The 24,561-nt window shown below is 57.9% G+C and overlaps 1 protein-coding gene across 1 annotated transcript; it reads left to right on the forward strand.

The window, feature by feature from the left end:
* Positions 1-850: 850 nt before the first annotated feature.
* Positions 851-2,892, forward strand: C2CD4C (C2 calcium dependent domain containing 4C). The gene is made up of 2 exons (XM_028126037.2): positions 851-995; positions 1,589-2,892. Exons 1-2 carry the CDS (start codon positions 851-853, stop codon positions 2,890-2,892), a joined length of 1,449 nt encoding a protein of 482 aa, XP_027981838.2.
* Positions 2,893-24,561: the final 21,669 nt, after the last annotated feature.

The raw sequence follows: 24,561 nt of genomic DNA on the forward strand, positions 1-24,561 counted from the left end.
AGGCAAGAGCAGGTGGCATCCAGGGGACCCTGTGGTTTCAGGAGCTGCCAGGCCTGGGGCTGCGGCCTGGTCCCGCCCCTCATCAGTCTCTGAACTGTGAACAGCATGGTGGGGGTGCTCGCCCCTCTCCCTTCGGATCACGTTTTCCTGCTACACGATTGTCACGGGAGCCACAAACCGACACTTACAATGTACCTGTGTACCTGTCCACTGGCGTCCCTGGCACTGGGAATCATCAGAAGGCTGGGCGCGGCGTCCACCAGCTGCTCAATAAACATCTGTTCTCGAAACGCAGGCCGCTCCTTGGGCGGCTGCAGAGTGGACACCCATTTACCGTTTACCGGGGAGGAGCGCGGCTTAGCTGCTGGGTCCTTATGTCCGGAAGGAAACCCTCACTTCGTCCCGCACTGACGGGGGAGAGCCACCGCCGGGTTGCTGTGAGTCCTTAGGGGCCCGGCCCGGACAAGGCGCTCAATGATAAATTGAGTTGCGCCCCTTGTTGCCATTGCTTGATTCATCACTTGGAGTCAGGAAAGCGGCTCTCCAGAGAACGTGCCCACAGCGAGTGTGGGTCTGGGCCCCGCCCGGGTGGACTGAGGCAGGGGCCAGGGGCTCCCGGGGGTCCCCGACTTCGCGGGTCCGCAGGCTCAAGCGCTAGGGGTGGCCATCCACAGGGCGCCACCACCTGCTGCCCACCCACCTGCCCCCGGGGTCCGGCCGAGGGGCAGCCCCCTGCGGCCTGGGGGCGGGGCGAGGCGGGGGCGGAGGCTGGGGAAGCGTGTGCGGCCGTACTAGGAGGAATACGGCGGCGCGGCGGCCAGGCTGGGCGGTTTCCCGCCGCCGCCGGTGAATGAGTCCCTGCTGCGCTGCCGCCGCCGCCGCCCGTGCTGGAGCTGCGGCCGCTTCCCCCGCGCGGGCCCCGGACCTTCGCGCCAAGACCCCGGCGTGCCCGCGGGACAGACTCCAGCCTCGGGCCACCACCCCGGGGCAGGTGAGTGCGGGGACCCCCGCCACGGTCCGCAGGGTCTGCTGGGACCCCCGCCCCCACCCCAAGCTGAGTCTGGCGGGGGTGGGGGGCGGAGAACTGGCGGGAGGGGTCAGCTGGCTGCTCTGTCAGGCCCCCGACTCACCTCCTCTCCCTGCCTCACCCCGGTGCCTGGGCCCTCGGCGCTGCGCGAAGCCACAGGTGGGTGGGAGCTTGGGGTGGGGGGCGCGGGGCTGGGACATCCTGGGGGTCCGCACACACGCCGTGGATGTCTTCCCTTTGGACTGAGCGCAGACCCTTTAGAAAGCGCTTTGAGATCCTTAAAACGGGGTGGGGGCGGGAGAGGGGCCCCTCTCCCCTGGGAGCTTCCCAAGAGTCGGAGCGCCGCCCCCACCTCCCTCGCTTGGGCTCTCCGGTCTGGGAAGTTAAGCCCGCTCTCTCGTGGGAGGGGAGGGGAAGCGCGACACGCCCTGAGTGACCCTGATGGCGCCCTGCTGACCAGGGCCTTGTCCTTGTGGACCCTACACGGGCGCCAGGAGCCCCCTCTTCCAGTCCCCCGGTATTTGGGAGCCCGCAGCTCCTGACCCCTGCTTCTCTTCCCAGACTCCGCAGAGCTCCTCCTGACCTCCGTCCTGCCTGCCCCCATGAAGAAAACCAACCTGTGGTTCCTGGAGCGTCTTCGGGGGTCTGGGGAAAACGTCACTCCTGGGAGCGACGCTGGGGACAAGGCTTCTAAGGGGCCCCTGTACAGCAATGTGCTCACACCTGACAAGATCCCTGACTTCTTCATACCCCCCAAACTGCCCGCTGGCCCCGCAGATCCTGAGGGGCAGGCTGAGCTGGGCCCCGCCTCGTCGGAGCAGAACCTGGCCTCGGGGACACCCCGCCGAGCCCCCCGGAGCCCCCGGCTGCCTGCCAAGTTGGCAGCTGAGAGCAAGAGCCTGCTGAAGGCAGCCACTCGGCACGTGATCCAGATCGAGAGTGCGGAGGACTGGCCGGTAGAGGAGGCTGCCACCAACGCTGACCCCCAGGCCCAGGGCGCCATGTCCCTGCCCTCCGTGCCCAAGGCTCAGACGTCCTATGGCTTTGCCACACTGGCGGAGAGCCCCCACACGCGGCGTAAGGAGTCCCTGTTCCACAGCGAGCATGGAGCCCTGGCGCAGGTGGGATCCCCAGGTGCTGGTCGCCGTCGGGGGGGCGCCAAGGCCAATGGGGGCGATGGGGTGCCCAGGGAGGCTGGGGGGGCCCTCATGAGCCCCAGCCGCTACTTCAGTGGTGGGGAGAGTGACACAGGGTCCTCCGCGGAGTCCTCCCCTTTCGGGTCCCCTCTGCTCTCACGCTCTGTGTCGCTGCTGAAAGGGTTTGCCCAGGACAGCCAGGCCAAAGTGAGCCAGCTCAAGCACTCGGCGGGCCGCCACGGCTCCCTGTCTGCCGAGGACAGCGCACCAGACACCAGCCCCAGGGCGCGGCGCCGCCTGACCCGCAGGGCCACCCCAGAGCCGGGCCCTGAGACTGGCCAGGTGCCCCGTGCAGAGCATGTGGTCCGGATGGGCCTGCGGGGCAGCGTGCGGCTGCTGGTGGAGTATGAGGCGGCCCAGGCCCGCCTGCGGGTACGCCTGCTGGCAGCGGAGGGTCTCTATGACCGCCTGTGTGACGCCCACAGCATCAACTGCTGTGTGGGGCTGTGCCTGGTCCCCGGCAAGCTACAGAAGCAGCGGAGCACCATCATCAAGAACAGCCGCCACCCCGTCTTCAACGAGGACTTCTTTTTCGATGGCCTGGGGCCAGCCAGTGTCCGGAAGCTGGCCCTCAGGATCAAGGTGGTCAACAAGGGCAGCAGCCTCAAGCGGGACACGCTGCTCGGGGAGGAAGAGCTTCCGCTGACCTCCCTGCTCCCTTTCTTGTAAAGGCCCCTCCCTGCCTCCCTCCCTCCCTCCTTCTTTCGCTCCCCAGGGGGCAGAGGGAAGACCCCCTTCCCTCCCACTCAGATCCCTGTGGGCAGGAGGCCAGCAGCCAGGAGTGGGGCTGGAGGGCTGTTCAAACTCAGGCTGGGCTGCCGTCCATGCTGGGGGTTACTGGGTTGCCAACGGTGACCGGAACACTATCTTTCATGGGTTAATTTTTTCAGAGGAGGAAGAGAGGGGGCAGCCAAGGAAGAGAAGGGGACACTTTGCAGGGCTGAGCACCCCGCTACCCCATGCCCTAAGTTCCATGCTGCCTCACCCCTTTCAGAGTTCTGGAAAGGGGTTCTCCGGCGGGGGGGGTGGCAGGAACCTGTGAGACCCTTTACTTCCCAGTTCCCCAGTGACCCTGCAGGGACCCAGAGGGCCTGGAGGCCGCAGAAGTGGATCACAGACCTAGAGGTGGCCAGTTCTGAGGCTGAGCCCAATATTTCCCTTGGTTGCATGAGAGTCCTCCTGCCTTGGCCCACCAGACACCCCCCCCCGCCCCCTCTGCCCCCACCAGACAGCAGTACCAGGTCTGGGATCCACCAACAGCACCCACAAGGCTGCAGGAGACACCGCACCTGGGGTAGGCTCCAGAGCAGAGCAGGTCAGCGAGGCAGGTGCCTCCCACTGGGAGAAGACAGGCAGAGAAGGGAGGCATCTTTGCTGTGGGGCTGGACGTGGAGGAAGGCCCGGGGGAGGACAGCGGAGGCTCGGGCTCCCCTCCTGCCCCTGGGAGCTCTCCTGTCTGCTTTTCCTCCAGCGCCTGCCCTGCTGGGCCAGCCCACCTCATGCTCAGGACCCTCCCGCCCCTGGAGGGGTTGCTCAGAACAGGCCCAGAGCGTAGCCCCCAGCCCCCACTCTGCCCCGTCCCTCCAAGGCAGGGGGCTGCCACCCCCCTGCGCAGCACCCTTGGCCGCAGGATGCCAGGAAGTGATAGCCAGGGACTGATGGTTGGGTTTTCACTCCACACAGTAAATAGCTTTTGGTTAGCGTGGGTGGAAGCTGGCGGGCGGGGAGGACCCTGGTTGTGCGCCTTCGTGCTGCATGGGTTTAAAACTGTGTCCGTATGTGGGTCCTTGAATGATGTTTGTGGATGTTTCCCAGCTTAACACAACAGAAACGGTACAGTCTGAAGCAGGGGCCAGGCCTGGCTGCCTGATGGTTGGACGGCGCAGTCCCTGGGGATCCTGGGGTACCCCTCCCCATCCAAACATTGTCTCCCCTGACTAGGTTTCCAAATCCCACTGGGGGAGGGATGAAGGAAATTTCCCCCATAGCCGGGGAAAGCACTTGTTCCTGTTTGCACTTTGGGACTGAGGATTTGGGGCCCTTGGAGCTGAGGTCCCTTGCTGTGCCCCCTCTCCCCTCCCCACCTCTGTCCTGGGCCTGTTCCTTCATGCTCCCTGCTCCTGGTGTCAGAGGGGGGCTCCCCTTTACTCTAGAACCTGGAGAACCCCCCAGGACCAGGCTCGTGGGCTGGAGCAGGTGGACAGAGGAGCCTGCACTGAGTCAGATGCTTGGAGCTTGCACCCTCTCCCTTCCCTCTGACCCCAACCCCTGCTTTCCCTCTGGGGAGGGCCCATTTTATATGTCCCTGCACTGTTTGATATCTTTGTGTTCCAAGTTGACTGTGGGTAAATCCTTAAGACACCCTCTCCCAAGTGTGTTTGTTTATAAATGCTGTTTTTAGTGCAATAAAGGTGTTTCGGGAGTGCGGGGGTGGAGATCTGTTTGCTTTGGTGTTTAATAACAAGAGGAATTTTGCCTTGAGCTCCAGGGAGGGTGGTGGGGACCTTCTGATCCGTCGGAGTCCTCTCAGCCCCTTCGGATCCTCTGGGTCTGTCTCCTGCTTGGGGTGGGGGTGGGAAGGCAGACTGCAGCCGGGTGGTGCCCCTGGGGACCCTGGGCCCCGTCGCGGTGGCGGCTAGCATGCATTTATTCAGCGGTTCTGTCTTCGCCCTCCATCTGCACACACAGCGTCCCACCTCACGGACGAGGGCAGCGGTGCCTTAGTAATATGCCCAAGGCAGCCTCGCTAATGAGAGCCAGGACTGGAACCGGCACCCTCACTGTGGCCACTGCAAGGAGGCCAGGCTCTGCCCACTTGGGGACACGCTGGACTTGCAGCGTCATCACCAACAGGGACCCCATCAGATGCCATCGGCTGCCAAGCAGGAGCATCCCCCGTGACCTGCTCCTCGCCCTCATCTGGCCTGCCCCAGCCCCTGAGATCAGACAGATAGCAGAAAGCAAGTGCTTCAGCCAGGAGGCTACCCCCACCACTCCCACATGACTTGGAGACACATGATTTGGAGGCTTGGGCTGCAGGCCATTCACATCGATGCCGGTTCCTCGGCCTGGAACGCCTCCCAGCCCCCAACTGCACTTTCAGGCTTCAGCTGAGATGGTACCTCCTCCAGGAAGCTTCCCTGTCCTCTCTGCTGGAGAAGGGGACTTTTCTCAGTATGTCCTGCATCGGATCTCAGCTCACATGCCGGCTGGGTTTGGGACAGGTTCATCTTGGTCAGTGGTACCCTCAGCTCCAACACCATGCTGGGCACCCACGAGGCGCCTGACCAGTAACGGATGAGTCATTGGAAAACCGTGGCTTGACCCCATGCCTAGGCCCCTGCAGAGTCACTGGGGAACTGGAAGCCTGCGGTAAAGGGCGAGGGTCCCACCCACCCTTCACCCCACCCCTGCTCTCCCCTAACGAACAGCTGGTACTTGGGCTGCTGCGTTTAGCCGGGGCTCCCCAACCTTGCCTCCCCGTGTTCTCCTTCGGTGGAAGGGCTGAGTTGGCGAGACATGTGGGGAACCCTTTCCAGCAGAGGCGTGATGGGAGGTGGCATCCGTCACAGGAGGCTGGGGTTGGAGAGGGGACATCGTGAGGAGGAGAGCAGGTCAGTCAGCACAGGCCTCCTCCGTCTCAGGGAGTGCAGAGCCCGGGCTGACGTGGGCTCTGTTTACTCCTGACTCGCTCTGTGTGACAGATGGGGAAACCGAGGCCCGGAGAATCGAAGAAGGCCAGCTGCACCTTCACGGACTTGCTCAACAAGGAGCTGTGCTTCCCCCACCCCAGTTCTGGGATTAAGAGGTAGATGAGGCAAAGCTGGAAAGACAAGCCTTCCCAGGTGGTGCCGACCAGAGGTGAGCCCTGGAGGCTGGGGACAGGAGCAGAATCATTTCATCGAGTCGGGGGGTACGGCGGGAGGAAGGGACACCTGAACCACAGCCTGGAAGACATGCAGGGTCAGGGACGTGGGTTCCAGGGGACGGCAGGTGCTTCCCTGCTACCCCTTACTCAGCAAAGCCTGTGTTGGGCATGCCCGCCCCGTCCTGGTGCAGCCAATGCCCTCCACGTAGAACTGGGAGGCCTGGGGGGGTCCTGCCAGCCTGGGGGGCTGCGGGGGGAGCAAACACATCTGAGCAGTCGGCCTTTCTGCCTGAGGCATTTATTGGGTTCCTGCTGTATGCTGGAAACAAGACCCCCTTGGGGCCAGCAAGGAAGCCCCAAGTCACAGGTAAAGAACCCAGGAACCAGGTGGGAGGGTCAGGATGTGGCCCTCCTGCGTGCAGCTCCTACACCCCGGGTGTGCCTGGCCTCCTATGTGTGCACCCACTTCACAGCAGAGCAACCCCAGAAAGGAGGGGGCCTTGAACCCGTGCACAGTAGGGCAGGAGCACAGACAGGCTTGGGCTGGGTCACCCCCCACTGCTGGCTCAGAGCTGGGGTCCCGTCGGACCTGTGCACTGGAGCTGGCTTCCTCTGGGATTCTTGGGCAGGCTGAGAGTGCTCTGTGCCCCCATGCAGGGCCCTGTACCCCCACACAGGTCCCAGGACTGAGTTGTGTCTCCCAGGGCAGTGTGCGTCTCTCCCCACAGCTCCCCCAGTGCAGGTCCCTGACTCCTGCTCTGACCCTGGGCCTGGCTGCTTTCTCTCCTCTTAGCCCCGTGGGGTCCAGACTGTCCATTACAAAGCCACCAGGAGCCTTTGTGCAGGGTTAGGGTCCCGAGCAGCCCCCCCACCCCCGAGAGCCTGCCAGATGAGCCACAAGAACAAGGCCTGGTCAGGTCCCAGGATGTGTTGCCAGGGCAACCAAGTACCTTCTTGCCTCTTCCCTGCTAGCCACTGATTGCTGGGCAGCCTGTGTGCGTGTGTGCGCGTGCGCACATGTCTGTGTATGCACGCATGTGTGCCATGTACACAGCCATGTGCCTCTGTACACATGTGAGTGTATTCGTGTGGCCGCGTGCATGCTGAGTGCAGCCCTGTTTGTATGCACACAAGACACAGTGCAGGTGCAAGCACGTGAAGGCACGCATGCACGCCGGTGTGGCCATGTGCGTGTGTTAGCATGCATGTGTGCCCGCACGCTCTCATGTCTACATGGGTGGTGTGTGTGTGTTTCTCTGTGCAAGTCAGTAACAAGCTATGTCATGCATGTGCACGTGTGTATGCTGTGACTGGCCATTCCTCAGGACACCCGAAAGGACATACCCAAATGGGACCAGCAGCCTGAGAAGACTCCTTCCTCCCGTCTGCGTGCTGGCTCCTCGCGGGAAACACCCTTGCCGAGTGCTCCATTCTGCCTTTAGTTCTCAACCCCCTTCTCTTTCCCAGGGCAACCCATACCCCATTGAGGTCAGATCCCCCTCTACTGCCTGTGACAGCAATCTGAGCAGGATGGTCTGTGTTTGCACCCAGCGCTCAGCCCAGGGTGCAACCAGGGGAGGCATCAGTCCTCTCTCCTTGCAGCCTGGCTGCCACCGCAAATGTAGCTACTCTCAGGAGAGCCAGGGACATCCAGGGCCCCCGCCAGCAGTAGGCACCCAACTGGGTGCCAATCACGAAATGCTGCCCCTTTCTCTGAGTGGAGCCAGCATAGGCCACACACAACAGAGCCAGGAGAGGAGGAGTCCAGTGCCTGCTCACCTTGTGGGCACCTGGATCTGGCTGTGCCTGAAGTCCATAACTGCATGCCATTTCAGTCCAGAGGGCCAATAAAGTCCCTTCTTGGCTTAAACCAGTTTGACATTAGACAGCAGATCTTCAGTCTGGGGAAATAGAAACAACGCTGACCTAGGGCTGTCGCAGTCTGACATGGGAAAGCAGAAGGCAGGCAGCCCCCGGAAGGCCTGGGGTTTGTATGTCCCACCGAGCTGGGAATGATGGCAACCGAGGGCGCTCCCTCAGGGCACTGATCAAGGAGGGCTTTGCAGAAGGGGCAGAATCTGAGCAGGGAAGGGGTCCTGGGGCAGCGAGGACCATCCTGAGGTGGAGGAAAGGGGCTTGGGTATGGGGGTCCCCATGGCCCCATATCCCCGCATTGGAGACCCACCCTGTGCCTGCCCCACCGTGTGGCTCACGCCCCTTCCCCAGGACCTTTGCTTGTGTCGTACCTGCCTCCCACCTCCCTGGGCCCAGAGTTCTGAACCCTCGTCTGGGAGAAGTGCAAGTGGAAGGCTCCGAGGTGGAATTCAAGCCCCCCATTCTCCACTCTGCAGGCGGTGTGGCCTTGGGCACGTCACATGGCATGTCTGAGTCTCAGCTGCCCCATGCACAATATGCTTGGGTTGTGATGAGGTCCAGGCTCCTTTGTGGGAAGAAGGGCTCAATGCTCAGGCACGCTCCGCGGAAGCAGGCACAATATTGCGATGATAATTAATATAATCACATTAGGCTAATAATTATAGGCTACCATCAGACCCACCGAGGCCGGGCTCTCCCTCGGCCTCCTGGTGCGAGGGCGGGGGTGGGGGGGGGAGGGCGGCTCTCCCAGCAGCACCTGCTCCTCCCTCCAGCTGCCTGCACCCTCCCTCCAGTGTGGGATTCAATTAAGCTTCTGTTTTCTCCTCAGCTCCTCAGCGGCTGGGAGGGAGGGGCTGCCCTAGCAGGCTCTGGGGACCCGGAGGAGGAAACGACCTCGGTAAAAAGGAACCGCAGGGATGGAAGGACCCGCGTTTGCATGCCCTCCTCCCCACGGGGGCGGGGGGGGGGGGCGCCTCTCTCGCCCCTCCCGCTGCCTGGGTTTCTGGCTAGCGGACTGCGGCTGGAGTCTGGCTCCGCTGCTTGCAGGCTCCCTGGGGCTCAGTTTCCCCTTCTGTACCATGGAGATGCTACTCCACTCCAGCATTACATAAGATATGCACATACCGTGCAGGGCCCATATATTAAGCCCAAAATGGATGGCGAAGCCTGGCCCACATGCAGCAAGTCTGCTGACCCTCCTCACACATGGGGAAACTGAAGCACAGGGGGGCAAACCCAGCCAGCAGGTGGCAGGAAGGCAGTTCCTACCGGTGCTGGGCGCAGACCCGAAGGCTTTCCACCTTACCCGCGCTGCCGTCCCCCCTCTTGCCACACACCCACAGTCTCCTTCTCATGAGCGGCACTGACCCCCAGCCTTCCAGGCCCTGCCTGCCCTCGGGCCTGGCTCTTCTGGGAATCGGTTTCCGCCCAGGACCCCGCACTCTACACCGTGCGGGTGGGGCTGGGGGCAAGGTCTGAGGCGTACAGGCGTGGCTCCCAAACCTGGTCCCGGCAGAGCTGGCCCAGAATTTAACCTTGTCCAGAGGGGCCTGGGAGGTGAACCTTAACACGCCTGATACCAGCGAGACCAAGCCTTGGGGCCCTGAATCAGTGGACCTGAGACTGAGATCAGCCACGCGGGTCAGGCCAGATGTGGCAGGAGGCCAGCTCCCGTGTCTCTGCTGACTCCACCCCTGGGCACCTCCCTCAGCCCCAGTGCCCTGTACAGCCTTTCCCTGTGTTCAGTGAGTTCTGTGAGTCCCCTCCAGAGAATTCTCCAACCTGAAGGTGGTTTGGGGAATGCCCAAATTTGCAGTTGATGTCAGAGCGGAGCCTGGGCCGTCTTCTCTTTCTAGCTCGGCTGCTTCTGGGACCCTCCAACCCAGGTCCACACCCTCCCTGGGGGCTCACATTGCCATGGTGACACATGAGTTCTCCCCCCAGCCCCAGCTCCTGGCTGACTCCTGGGCTCCCCATCCCTGTCACTTCCCTAACCCTCCGAGTCCCTGGATCAGGCCACCCTTGATTCCCAACCCTACTTCCGCTCCCCCAGCCAAGCCACAGAGCCTCTTATTTAATCCTTGATGTCAGGGAGGTCCCTCGAATCATGGGTGGCAACCCTAGGTCCCTAAACTCCCCACAGAGGACCCTGGGCAAGACCTCTCCCACCAGCCTCAGGTTCCCCGTGTGCAAAATAAGGCGCTAAGCTTGCTTTCAGCTCTGGGGGTGGGCCAATGGCAGAGAGTCACAACATAAACCTCATCAAACATCCAGTGACCACGTGTGTCACAGGTTTATCTGGGTGCACGCTGAGGACCAAAGGGATGGCGAAGCTGCTTCAGAGGAGACTCACGTTCCAAGTTCAAGGTGAAGCAAAACTAGTTAGGCAATAAAATGTAGGCTTGTGGACAGAGTTCACATGTTTGCAGCTTGCGAGTCCTCAGGTTAGCAGCCAAGCCCGTATTTGCCAACCTGACGGTGGCTTGGGGTGAAAACCTCTGGCATAGGGACAACTGGGTGGCTCAGTAGGTTGAGCGTCTGCCTTCAGCTCAGGTCACGATCTCCAGATGGTGGGATCGAGCCCCACATCGGGCTCCCTGCTCCGCGGGGAGCCTGCTTCTCCCTCTGACCCTCCCGTTCCCCCACTGGGGGTTCTTGTGGCGTTGAGTGAGTGGGGGCCGGGGATGCTGCTGGATGCCACACTGGGCCCAGGACCACACCACCCCAAAGAATGACCCTGCCCCAGTGTTGGAGGTGCCCAGGGAGAGCCCCTGGCCTACAGTGATACTGCACAGAATGACCATTTTGCCCCTTTGCAAGTCCTAGGGTGCTTTCTTCTCACATGAGGGTGCTAAGAGAGGAAGCATGGGAAGTGCCTGGCATGGTGGCCGCCACATTCTCAACACTCAATGCACGTTCGCTGTTCCTTTTTTGTGTGGCAGATATTGACCAAGTAAGTGCCTGCAACCTGCTGAGCCTTTAGCTGGACACGGGGGACCCCACGGCAGGCCACGCGGACAAGACTCCTGCTGTGGCAGACCACAGCGTCCACAGATGGCCTCTGGGATGGTATTTCCAGCCCCACGTGCTCTTCCAGAACCTGGCCTACCCCCAGCAAGGGCTGGACTCTCGGGGTCCTCCTCCTCAAATCCGGGAGGCCCCGTGTCTGCTCCGCAGCAACAGAACGTGGCTGAAGGGACACCATGTGACCTCCAAGGACAGGCCACAGTGAGAACACAGTGTTGGCCTGGCTTCCTCTTGGGATGCTCACCCTCGGAGCCCTGTGCCATGCTGGGGGGAGGCCCAGGCCCAGGAGGGGTCAGGCTGGTGGTCCCAGGGAGGTTTCATGGAGCCAGTGTGTACCTGGACTGCAGTCTTCTGGCTGGCGTCTCCGATATCGCCGAGCAGACACTCACCTCCCCGTGGCGCCTGCCCAAGCCCCTGAGGCACAGGGTCCAGCAGCATCGTCGCTAAGTTTCGGGGTACGTATCCTGTCTGAGTGACCAGAGCCCTGCCCTCGGAGAGCCTTCTGGAGGAAGAGGCAGGGAATGGGGGGGGAAGGAGAAGAGCGGCGCTGACCTAGGGCAAGAAGGGCTGTGCGCCCCGAGAGGCCAGGGGTCTGAGCGGTGTGTGGACTTCACCGGGACAGGGGTCCCTGGGGGGAGAGTAGGCTTCGATAAATGTTCAAGAGAGACCCTCTGGTGTCTGGGAGGGAGGGGGACTGTTGGCCCCCACAGAGCATGGGAGGAGGCTGGGGCTGTACCCGGAGGAGGGGGCTGGTATGGAAATGGGGCGTGTGTGGGGGGAGTGGGCAGAGGACATATCTGAAAGAGACTGAGGGTGTAAAGCCTCTGGCACAGGGGCGCCTGGGCGGCTCAGTAGGTAAGCATCTGCCTTCAGCTCAGGTCACGATCCCCGGGTCCTGGGATGGAGCCCCATGTCAGGCTCCCCCAACTCTGCTGGGAGCCTGCTTCTCCCTTGGCCAGCCTCTCCCACTGCTTGTGCTCACTCTAGCACTCTCTCTCTGACAAATAAATAAATAAAATCTTAAAAAAAATAAACCCTCTGGCATGTGCTGAGACTGGATGCGGGGATGTGGGTGGGGGTCACGCCAGGCTTCCTTCTCTCAGCCCCACTCTGTCGTACCCACCAGCAAACCCGGAAGTTTCTGCCTTCCAAACACACCCAGAACCATCTCTGCAAAGAATGAACAGCATGGATGAACCCTCACGCGTAATGTGTGGACATGCTGAGCGATTCCATTTATAAGGAGTTCAAGGACAGGTAGCATGAATGTGGGGTGATAAAGTCAGGATGGTGGCCACGGCGGGGGGGTGTCATGAGGAGGGGGATGAGGTTGGCCTGCAGGAGCTGTTGCTGTCCATATGTTGGTCTGGGTGGTGGTTACAGCGGTGAGTTTATTTATACATGCTCACTGAGCTCATAAAGGTCAAGTATCCAGAATATATTTTAAAAATTTAGAAATTTCAACCCAGTAAAAAAAAAAAAAAAAGACAAACGACCCAATTAAAAAATAGGCAAAGGAGGGGAACAGACACGCCTCCAAAGAGGATATAAAAGTGTCCAGCAAGCTCATGGAAAGATGGTCACCACCATCAGGCACCAGGAAAATGCCAGTCAAAACCACGAGGAGATACCGCTTCTCACCCACAGGATAACCGTGATCGAGAAAACCAGAGAACACGTGCTGGTGAGGGTTAGACAGACTGGAGCCTGACACAGGGCTGCTGGGGATGGAAAACAGACTGGCATTGCCTCAAACCTGACACATGGAACGGCCAGTAGTTCACTCCCCGATGCACCCGAAGGACTGAAACGGGTGCCTCTGTTTTGCCTCAAAAACTCGTACTTTAATGTTCACACAGCTGCCAAAAAGCGGAAACTGTCAAAGTCCATCCACAGATCAACAGATACACACAATGCGGTTCACCCCCCCATCGGCCATGGACAGGAGCCAGGCGCCCACGCGCGCGGCCCCGGGGCCGGACCCCGAGCCCACGACGCGCAGGGAGGGAGCCGGACATCGGAGGCCACGCGGGGTGTGCGTCCACGTGGATGACGCGTCCGGAGCGGGCTCATCCGCGGACGGGAAGGGGGCCCGCGGGGGCCGGGGGCTGGGGGGGGAGACAGGGAGTGAGGACTAATGGGATGGGGTTTCCTTTTAAGCTGATGGAATGTTCTGGAATTACATAGAGGTGTGGCTTGCACAATATTGTGAATGTACCAGATGCCCCTGAATTGTTCACTTTAAAATGGTTAATTTTATTTTATGTGACTTCTAGTTCAATTTTTAAAAAAGCTCACTGAACTTGATACACTTACGATTTGTACGTTTTACTGTATTGTAAGCTATATTTCAATAGAAAGGATACGAAAACATTTCTCAGAACTCACCCATTTCTTGCCCTCACTTGAGCCTCCGCCTGGTGAGATCCCCCCCACTGACCCTCTCCCCCACCATCCCTACCCCCAGCCCTCCCCAGAATTCCCCTCTCCCCCCTCCCTGTCATCCCACTCACCTGCCCCCCACCCTCACCCCCACTGTTCCCCCCCTTCTCCCCCCTCCTGGCGAGCCCCCACTGTCCCTCCTCCCCCACCAGTCCCCCCACCGTCCCTCCCATCTCACCTCCCCCGCTGTTCCCTCCGCCATACCCCCGCCGCCCCCCCCGCCCCGCCCCGCCCCGCCCCGCCGTCTCCCCCATCTCTCCCTCCCCCTCCCCCCTCCCCCCTCCCCCCACCCCTCAGGGACCAGCGCAGTCCCCTCCCCCCTCGTCTCCCGGCGCCCCCCGCGGTCTGTTCCCCACGCTGCCGCCAGAGGGCGCCGGTGAGCACCTGCGGGCCCGGGAAGCCTTCCCGTGCGGGTGTTCCAGGAGCCCTGGGGGGCTGCCCGCAGGCCGGGGTGGGGGGTCAGGGGAGTTGGGGAGGTCAGGGGTGCGCCGGGCGCACCCCGCACACACATCTACCCATACACAGGGTGGTGGGCCAGCCCTGTAGAGTCACAGCCCCAATGTCATGGGACCCTCTTTGACCCCTCCTCAGCACCTCACTCCACTCTGGCCTCACCGGTGCCCTGTGCTCCCACATACCTCACCCCTACGCCTTTCCTCTGGCTGTACCTCTGCCGGTGCACCACCCTCTACTTCCCCACTTCCTTCCCATATTTGCTCAAAGTTCCCCTCCTGGTAAAGCCTCCTGTGGCCACTTTATTTATCTTGCCCCCAGGCCACCCTGCCTCTGCTGGATTTCTCTCCTCCTAACCCATAAATCGCTTATTATCTTGTGACCCTTGTGACCTTAGGTGAGAGGTCAGCTCCAGGAGGGCCGAGATTTTTTGTTGGTTTTGTTCATAGCTAGGTCCCCACTCTGCCGGGGTGTGCACAGAGTAGGTGCCTAATGTATGCTTAAAGTGTATGTGAATAATTGACTGACTGTCCAGGGCCATGGCCAGCTCTTCCTAGAAGTGTCTGAACCTGGATTCAGTGCTCCCTAACGGGCTGAGTAGGATCTGGGGAGGTGAGCGGCCCCTCCCCCCACTTTCCTGCCCAAGATGCCCTCTGGACTTGTCTTCTGGGTTGCTGCACCAAATGCCATACATTGGACAGTGTAAGCAACAGAGACATATTCTCCCATTGCTCTGGAGGCCAGAACTCCAAGATCAAGGTGTTGGCATGGCTAACTTTTTCTGGGGGCTCAGGGGGGAAACCTGTTCCAAGCCTCTCTCCCAGATCCTGGTGGTGTCTATGATCCTTGGCCTTCCTTGGCTTGTAGACGCTTGCTCCCATCTCCAACCTCTGTCCTCCAAAACCTTCTCCTTATTCCCTCTTCTTATAAGGACACCAGTCATTGGATTTAGGGGCCCTACTCCAGGACAACCTTGTCTTGATTCAAGTTTATTTCCAAACTCCCTGTTTTCAAATAAGGTCTCTCTTACAGGTTCTGGGAGTTGGGACTTGAACATGGGGGCCACATAGTCTAACCCACAACACCTTTCTTTTCCTCAGCTGCTGGTTAATTTGGATTCTGGGCCTACCTAGACCGGCAGAGCCAAGTCTTTTGGAGGGGTCCAGAACTCTGCACTTTGGATGTTGTTTTCATAACTTTTAATTTTGATCTAATCTCAAATTTACAGGAAATTTCCAAGATTCATGCCAGAAACTCCTGTAGACTCTGCCCAGATTCACCAGTTGGTTGCACTTTGCCCCATTTGCTTTGTCATGTTCTGTGTCTACACATATCTGTCATCCATATGCACACACTCATATTTATTTATTTTTATTTTTCTAAAGATTTTATTTATTTGAGAGAGAGAGAGAGAGAGATAGTGAGAGAGCATGAGCAGGGGGTGGGGAGAGGGAGAAGCAGGCTCCCCCCTGAGCAGGGAGCCCGACACAGGGCTGATCCCAGGACCCCAGTATCATGACCTGAGCCGACAAGCAGATGCCCAATCGACTGAGCCACCCAGCCACCCCCACACACTCATATTTAAATGCACTTTTCTGAACCATTGAAGACTGGAGGTGCAATGTCCCTTCACCCATAGCACACCACAGTATATTTCCTAAACACCAGGATTTGCTTTTAGAACCCACTGTGATGATAGTGACTGGGAGGTTTCACACCGATACAGTGCTCATATCTAACACACTGTCCATATTCAAATGTCACCAGCAGCTCCGATGGTGTCCCAGCGGGGGGCCGAGCCGGTTGCCACAGCAACAGATGCTGGCAGCTGGGTCAGCAGGCAGCAGCTCAGAGGAGCCTGGGCTGTGCCTCCCGGGGAGCAGCCTGGGAGAGAAGGGCCTAGAGGGGGCAGGAGGGCAGCCCCCATTATGCTTGGAAATGGTCCTTGCCCCAGCCTCCAGGTTCATGGAGCATTCGGGAACCCACAGAGTGAAGTTCCTCCTGGTCTTCTCAGATCACTGGTGTGGAGGGGGTGTTGGGATTTGAACATGTCTTTCTGGGGAGACCTGATTCAACCCAGGACAAGTGAGTCCAAATTCCCGAGGGCACAGGGTCTAGATATCAGATAAGGCATTGCCAATCAAGGCAGTGGGTGTCTTGTTTTCTGTTATAGTCATTCCGTGTAGGGTAACTTTGAGCTGTCCCCTGCCTTACAGGTTTTCCACTATTGCTCCCTGCACACGACGCTGCCTTCTCTTGGTCCAGCCTCTTGTACTCCTGGGGCCAGACACGGCTGGACACCAGCCACCTGCCAGCCTCCTCCTTGTGGACAGAGCCTGGATACTGTTTGGGTGTCCACTCCCCACTGTGGGACTCAGGGAAGCCCACTCTATCCGGGCGCTGGCATAAATCTTCACCGCTGTTTCACCTCTTTGCTGGGGATTGGTTTATGAATGGATGTGTAACCCCCTTCTGGCTAATGAGATGTGACAGAGGTCTTGGTGTGTGTGTGGGGGCAGCTTCTAGAAGCCTCTGCATTCCTCTGCTTATAACCCTTTCAGCAATGTGGGCTGATTCCTCATGCTGCCAACTTTCTGGCTCTCTCTTCTGCCTCCTGCTTCCACTCACCAAGATCCTTATGATTACATTGAGCCCATCCAGATAATCCAGGATAATCTCCCCCCCTCAAGGGCAGCTGATTAGCAGTCCTAATTCCATCTGCAACCTTCATCTGATCCCCCTCATCACGCAACGTAACACATTCCCAGGTTCTGGGGACTTGGAAGTGAACATCCTTGAGGCTGTTCTTCTGCTGACCACAGAAAGGTTCCTAGTGGACCCCGTGCCTGTGGCTGTTGCGGCTTCATGATGAGACGTCTGGAGTAGCTGCAGCAATACTGGTGCCCATCTGAGGAAGCATGCAACGCGAAAAGGAGCAGAACCAAGAGAATCACAGAGCAACAGAGCCGAGAGGAGTCCAGGAGGTTCGAAGTAGGGAGGCCTGCTGGGAAACATCCAGGAGCCACGGGGCGGGGGCGGGAGAAAATACGTGCCTCATTGCTTAAGCCCAGTTGAGGCAGGATTTTCTGTTGCTGACCGCCGAAGGCATTTACGGACGAAAATGTCCTTAAATGCGCTCGAAAGAGAACCCCAGTTTATAGCGGCGGGTGTGTCTCAAAAAGACTATATTTCCCAGCCTCCCTTGCAACCAAGCGTGGCCATGTGACTACGTTCCAACCAACGGGACGTGAGAAAGAGTGGCGGAGCCTTTCCGAGACCTGGAAACCACCTGATTCCCATCTTCAGCGGAGCAGCCGAGCGAGTGGGCGTGTGTTGCCTCAACGGGGCTCTCCTCAGCGTCGAGAAGGAACTCGGAGGAAATTCACGCAGTTTTGAGCTTCACAGGCCAAACAGAAGGGAATTCCACTGATGCAGAGCTAGTCAAAGCGCAGGGATGCGGACGGAAGTCGGGAGGAGGCCGGGAGAGGCGGCGGAGGGGCCGGGGGCTGGCCGGAGCTCGCAGGAGGGCACCTGCGGTCCCACCTGCCCCCGCGGGAGGGCACCTGCTGTCCCACCCTGAAAAGTAAACCACAGACCCCAGAGCGAGGGCACAGCCTCTCCTTCCCCCTCTTTCTTGAGCTGCGTCTGGCCTGCAGTGCACGGATCCTGACTTGTGCGAGAAAGAACCTTAGGGACCTTCTGGGTCCTTTGTTTCTGTGACAGAAAAAGAGACTGTCCTCACCGGCGTCAGAAAAACCCAGGACAAGTGTCCTCTTCAAGGTCAAAGAAGAGTGAAGGGTGTTTTTCTATTTCAGACGACAGCAGACGGCACGAACTTCTCCCTGAACGCACACACCGCCCCAGACCTCACCAACATGCTAGTCCTCCCTGGAGGGCCGTCCTGCCCCAGGGGCCCTAGGGCCATGTCTGGGGACGTCCCTGTCTGTCACGACTGGGGAGCTCCTGGCACCTCCCCACAGTGCCCAGAACACCACCCAGAGACCCACCCAAATGTCCACAGTGCTGACATGGAGAGCCCTGTTGTATCCTAATAAAACATACAGCAGGTGCCACCTCTAACAAGCAAGTCCCGCTCTACCCCACTCTCAGACCCTGCTGACCTCGCGGGGTCCTTCTGTGGTCTCCACCACCTGGGTGGAGGGCAGGTGGGTAGGGCTCATGGGCTGGCTGTCCCAGGACCCCCAGTGTGGACTTATGCCCCACTCATTTACCCCTCCCCTTTGGGGAGGACTTAACTGAGTCTTACTCAGCGTGGGGTCAGGAAGCTTTGCTCATCCTATATTTCTGCTCTTTCCGTCTTCATGGGACGGCACAGTGCTTTGAGGTTCAGAGGGGAAGAGTCTTGGTACTCAGAAGCCAGTGTGTGTTTCTGCTGGAACACCCCTTCCATGCTGTGATAGATACTGCCCAGAAGGAGGAGGGGCACTCCATCCCTCAGCTTTTGCCACAAAACCACTGGGAGGACGAGAGCCACACACCTGGGGAGCTGCATTTAGCAGTAGGCGCTTGCTGCCGGGGTGATGAACATTGTCTGAGCTCACCCACGCATTGTCTGGGGTCGCCCAGCCGCACCAACCCCACTGTGCCCCGCAAGTCCCTCATCCTCCAGCAGGCTCGCCCAGGCATGTGCTCACAGCCACGGCAAGAGGGGACACACGAGGCTTGGAAGAGGCACAGCCATTCTTCCACACTCTGTTTGTCACGGCCAGTCGTGGGGCAGAGAATTAGATTCTGCTCTGGAGGAAGGACTCTCAAGTTATGTGACAAAGGGCATGGGTAGAGGGTGGGCAAAGAATCGGGGCCTCTGTGTAACCGTTCTCCCATCGTCATACAGTTTTGGGAAATGTGGCTTGGTGGGGGACAAATTTATTATAACAAAATACAATCTTGCCACGCACAAAAGGACTTAGGAGTTCACTACTGCTGAGGTTCCCTCGCACAGCCCAGAGCAGGTGATCTGGAGCATTGACAAGTGTGGGTCATTGGCACCCCAGCTCAGTGCTGGGGGAAAAAATCTACACCTCCCAGAACCCCCTGCCCTCTCACTTCCCCCAACGGGAGCTCGGGTGGGACCCTAGAGAGGAGAGGCTGGGGTGTGTGTCTCTCTCCTTTCTGCTGGTATTGGGTAGCATCACCTCTGAGGCTCTGGCTCCCTGGACAGGCCTGCGCAGTCCTAGCTTCTTCGAGGCGGCTTCTGCTCTAGCCTCTGACAGTGGTATGATGTGGCTAATCTTTAAGTCGACACCCTGTCCCCTGCCTGGCTTCTTGGAGCTATGGGAACAGATTCTCCCCTGGAGCCTTCTGAGGGGACCAGCCCTTCCCACACCTTGCCTTTAGCCCAGGTGAGCCCCAGCTACCTTCTGACCCCAGAACCATAAGAGAATAGATGTGTAGTTTTAAACCACTCCCTCTGTGGCAATTTGTTATAGCAGCTGCAGGGGACTCATCCAATATGACCAGGCAACGGTCTTTATGGGGAGGGGGACTCCCAGCTGTCACACATCACTCCCCTGCTAGAGCTTGTGCTCAGGTGATTCACGAATCTCCAAAACTAGCCTACAGTTGGGAACTACCACGGGGGAGCCTGCAGTCTGAGGAGAGCTGTTCCTGTTGAGCAGGAGGATTTTTTTAAAAAGATGTTATTTATTTATTTGACACAGAGAGAGGGAACACAAGCGGGGGGAGTGGGAGAGGGAGAAGCAGGGAGCCCGATGCAGGGCTCGATCCCAGGATCCTGGGATCATGACCTGAGCCGAAGGCAGACGCTTAACACCTGAGCCTCCCAAGTGCCCCGAGCAGGAGGAATTTTGGGAGAGGGGCCTGGCGTGTCAGCTGGAGGAGACCACACAGCCTATGTGTCCCCATCAGTCTTGAGCCCTTGTCACGATTTTGGCCCACTCATTTGCACTCTTATGTCATGATATGCTTAAGTCAGGCATGGACCCATTTCTGTTACCTAAGTAAACTTGTACAAAAAAAGGGTGTGTCATGTCTGGAAATGGGAAACCAGCACGGCTTTCCCTAAAAGGAAAGAAGTAAAGGTCGTTGATGAAAGCCTGATGAGAGAAAACAGGATTTGCATCATCCTGAAGTATCTCTCAAAAGATTATCTGTTAATTTCAAGGGGAAAACATGGCACTTTCCTTTGGAGAACCTGGACAGACCACCTGGGTCAAAGGCTGGAGATGAGCCTCCGCAGTGATGAGGTATGTTGACACCATGGGCAGCACCCGCTGAGGGACTCTTGCCAAAATGCACCGACATGCATTTTATCTCCTCATTTTATGCACATCCTCTCACCGATCAGGAGAAAATATTAGAAACCCAAACTGAAGGAGCCTCTATAAAATAACTGGACAAAACTCAAAATTGTGTAGTTCACGAAATAGAGAGTGAAGAATTGTCCCAGAGTGGAGGGTACTGAAAAGGCTCATAAACATGACATCTCACTTGGACTGGCTTGGGAGCCGGGGGTGGAGGGAACCATGGATTGGAACAACCTGTGATATATGACTAAGAATTTCTGACTGGGGGCGCCTGGGGGGCTCAGTCAGTGGGCGTCTGCCTTCGGCTCAGGTCATGATCCCGGGGTCCCGGGATCGAGTCCTGAGTCGGGCTCCCTGCTCCGCGGGGAGCCTGCTTCTCCCTCTCTCTCTGCTGCTCCCCCTGCTTGTGCGCGCTCTCTCTGTCAAATAAATAAAATCTTAAAAAAAATTCTTGACTAGATAATAGTATTTTATCAGTGTTATTTTTACCCTGATTTTGATAACCATTCTGTGGTTATATAAGGGGACATTAGAAACACACACCGAGTGTTCAGGGGTAAAGGGTCATGATGCCTGTTTGCAATTATTATGTAACAATCACAAAACAAAACCAGAAACAAGGTGTGTAAACCAACAGCAGTAAGAACAAAACATTAGAGTCCAGCTTTCACAGCCGGGCCCAGACAGGGACCTGCTCTCTCTTGGTTAAAAAGGATGAACAAAACTGGAGAATTCAAACCTCTGCTAGCTGCAAACTGAGATTTACCTCTTGAGGTACCCAGAAGAACTGTAATTAAGGACAAAGGGGAGTGATTTCTCATCACCTTATTTGATGTCATTTAGCTCTGGGCCTGTGTCTCGCTTACCGGCCCCTTGAAGACACCAGTCTGTGTCCCTGCTTTGGGAAATACCCTTGTAGCAGGTGTGAGGGAAGAGCACAGTTGGGGCTGGTCTCCAGTGAGTTTACTTTAGACCCAGGAAGCCCCTGATCCCTGTGTCATCTTTGGTCCAGGGCACTTCCCAACACCACGGAATTTTGCAAATGTGGTTCCAGCTGGAGGCCCCACCCGAGGCAGCCCAGCGCTGAACGCCGCGTGTTCGAGCGCCGTGCGTACGCGGAGCACGGGTCCTCCTGGAAGGAAGGGGGAGGAGCGACAGTGTCGGGGGCGGGGCGTCGAGGAGCTTGGGGCACGGAGTTCCCAGCCCGACGCGCCCGGCTCGCGGAGAGCCCGCTATGCCCTTGAGAGGGGCGACCTCTGGTGGCCAACTCGCGTCACTGCGGCGCCTCCCTGCCTCCGAGGGGCGGACGCTCGCACCTGCAGAACGAGGTATGCAGAACGAGGTATTCTGCCCGCCCCCCCGCCCCGCCCCAGGCCCGGTACCCTTACTTTGAAAGGAGCAGGTGTATGGGATGCCTTTTCTTTGCAGCCCCTGCTTCATTTGGAGTTATTTAAACATAAACTAGGTGGAGGACGTTTTAGTAGTACATGGTTATCCACCGCTCCTTCATCCCTTTCCTCCCTCCTCCTCCCTCCCTCTCCTTTGTCCCGTGGCAGGTGTGGGCAATCCCAGTAGCGACCATGTGTCCTTCCCAGGATGCCGGCGCTGTTAGTCCGTGTGTGACCCTCTCGTAAGTCTCACGGCCTGTTTGGCTGCCGGTCCAGGCACTCGCTCCTTTATGAGGTGATGCCAAGTTGTTCCCCAAATTTAGACCGAATTCCTCAGCGCATAAAAGAGATCATTCTCTCCAACGTTTTACTGGTCAGTCAGGCACTGAGTATCATCTGTTCATGTTTTCTGTGAGATGCCTCTTCATGTCTTTTTCCTATTTTTCACTTGGTTTACCTTTTTTCTTATTGACATTTAGATCCTGAAATCATTTAGAGTCAATTTGTGTGTGTGGTGTGAGGTGGGTGAGGTAGGAGAAGAGTCGCTCCAGAGATGAGGTGGACACCGTCCACATCCGCATCCCTAGAACCTGGGCACATGGAACCATAGGTAGCAAAAGGGACTGTGCTTATGTGATTCAGGTTCCAGACCCTGAGGCGGGCACACTGGCCTGGATTATCCAGGGGGGCCTCATTTAATCATGTGGGTCCTTAGAAACTGGGGCCCTTTCTTGGCTGAGACCACAGACATGAGAAGAAGCAGAACAGGGACGGTCCTCACTGCTGGCCAGAGACGGAGGGAGGGCCACAGGCCAAGGCGGCAGTGCCTCCGAAGCTGGGACAGCCCTCAGCTGACAGCCACGGGAGGTGGGGACCCCGGGTCTTCACCACAAGGAGCTGAGTTCTGCCAGCACCCTAGCAAGCCGGAAACAGATGCTCCCTTGCCATGTCCAGAGGGACCCAGCCCTGCCGACCTCTCGATCTGAGCCCAGTGGGACCCACTGTGGACTTCTGGCCTCAAGAATTGCCAGATGATGAATTACTGTTGTCGAAGCCTCAGAGTTTGCCGGCGTTTGCTATGCAGCACCAGGAAAGGAATCTAACAGGGATCCAATCTGTTTTCTGTTCTATGCTTATCCCAGGTCCTGGCACCATGCAGTGAGATGCCCCTCCTTCCCTACCACCTGCTGTTCCCCCCACCAAACTCCACACACTCTCAGCCAGTTCCGGTCCCCTCTGCTTTCCATTCAAAACATCCTACACATCCAGAGATCACCCCCCCTGGTTCCAGCTCCTTGGCTGTGAACTTTCTTGCTTTCCCACGTATTTGAGCAGCAGAAATGGACCTTCCAGCCCTCCCTCCAAGGCTGGTGGAGCTCTGGCCCCTCCGGCGCCTTCTCCTTGACCTCATGTAAGTGCCTGGCTCCAGAGACCCTGCTCCTCTTGCGAGCTCAAGGCAATGCCTGGCCTTCACGGCACTTGTGGATGCTAGGTGTGGCAGATACAGGCTTAACTTCATGCCAAGCAGGTTTAATGAGCTGTCTCTAGTAGGAAAGTGGACTTGAAAAATAATTTTTATTATTGCAGTGTAGTCGACACACAATGTTCTATTAGCTTCAGGTGCACCACATAGTGATTCCACAATCCCATATGTCACCCAAACAATGTTATTACGATATTATCATATTCCCCATGCTGCACTTTTCATCTCTGTGACTAATTTTATAACTGGAAGTTTGTACCTTGAATCCCCTTCCCCTAGTTTGCCCATCCCCCAACCCCCTCCCATAAAGTGGACTCATGTTGGAACAGCAATTGCTTATAGAACTTTGCAATGATGACAGGTCCCTCTGAGTGCAGCAATATGGACTTTACCTTTTTGTGAAAGGCGCCTGTGGATCTTGGTCAGATTTAACTTAAGAGGGAAAAAATAAATCTCTGAGTGCAAGGTTTAGGACACTTCAGGCCAGTAAAGGGGATTTTTGCAAGGGTCTCCCAGATTGAACCAGATGCCCTCAAAAGCCTTTCTTTTGGAATCATCCAAGAGACGCCTTCCTTCTCTCCCTTTCCTGACAGAGGTAATGGTGGGGCAATGGAGAACTGGAAAGGACTTTGCAGCTTCACGGTTTGCACAGGGAGGGTTCCCTCAGGCCCTGGGGATGAGCAGCCTGGGCTGGGGGAACAGAGCAGGACCTGGTGGGCAGGGCTGGGCAAGGGAGGGTCTTAAACAATGAGCAGGAAACAGCCAAGCAGAGAAAGGGAAAGGCGTGATACGTAGGAGTGTGGCCTGGCAGAGGCAGTTCCTCTGATGGCCTACAGGGAATTTTTCAAAACTGGAGCCTGGGGTGTGCGTCGGGGGGGCCATGAGAATGCTTCAATTACCATAACTACCGCTTTGTTTTGACAAGGTAAGAAAGCCTGTTTTGAATACCAGCTGTAGCTGAAGTTATTTCTTGAAATGTTGGGGCTGGAAGACTGTGTATCCATTAGGGTGCTTTTGGCTGCAAGCCTCAGGAAACCCAGCTACAGCTCGGAGCTAAGAGAATCCGCTGTCCAGTAACAGGAAGGCCAGACACACAGCCTGCTCCATGATTGCCAAGTTCAGGGGCTCAACCACGCCACCAAATCCTGCAGCCCACCATTCTCAGACTCACAGGCGGTCTCATGGTCACAAGATGGCTACCTGTGCTCTAGACATCACCGACAGTCCCCAAAACCGCCAAGAAGGAGAGATGGGCTCTCTTCCTCATGTGTCATTTTGAGAGCCAGGACTCTGTTCCTAGAAGCCCCCTGCAGCTTGCCGCTCAGGTCTCAACCCTAAACCAATGCTGGGAAGGTGCGGCCACCAGCACCGGCTCCTTGAACTGAGCACAGATGGGGTCTTACTAAGAAGAAATGTAGGATGGGGGTGCCTGGGTGGCTCAGTTGGTTAAGCGACTGCCTTCGGCTCAGGTCATGATCCTGGGGTCCCGGGATCGAGTCCCGCATCAGGCTCCCT

The sequence above is a fragment of the Eumetopias jubatus genome, unplaced genomic scaffold, assembly GCF_037043125.1.
Source record: "Eumetopias jubatus isolate StellerSeaLion01/CBP00866 unplaced genomic scaffold, mEumJub1_p1.0 scaffold_1, whole genome shotgun sequence".
In the NCBI taxonomy this organism is placed as follows: Eukaryota; Metazoa; Chordata; class Mammalia; order Carnivora; family Otariidae; genus Eumetopias; species Eumetopias jubatus.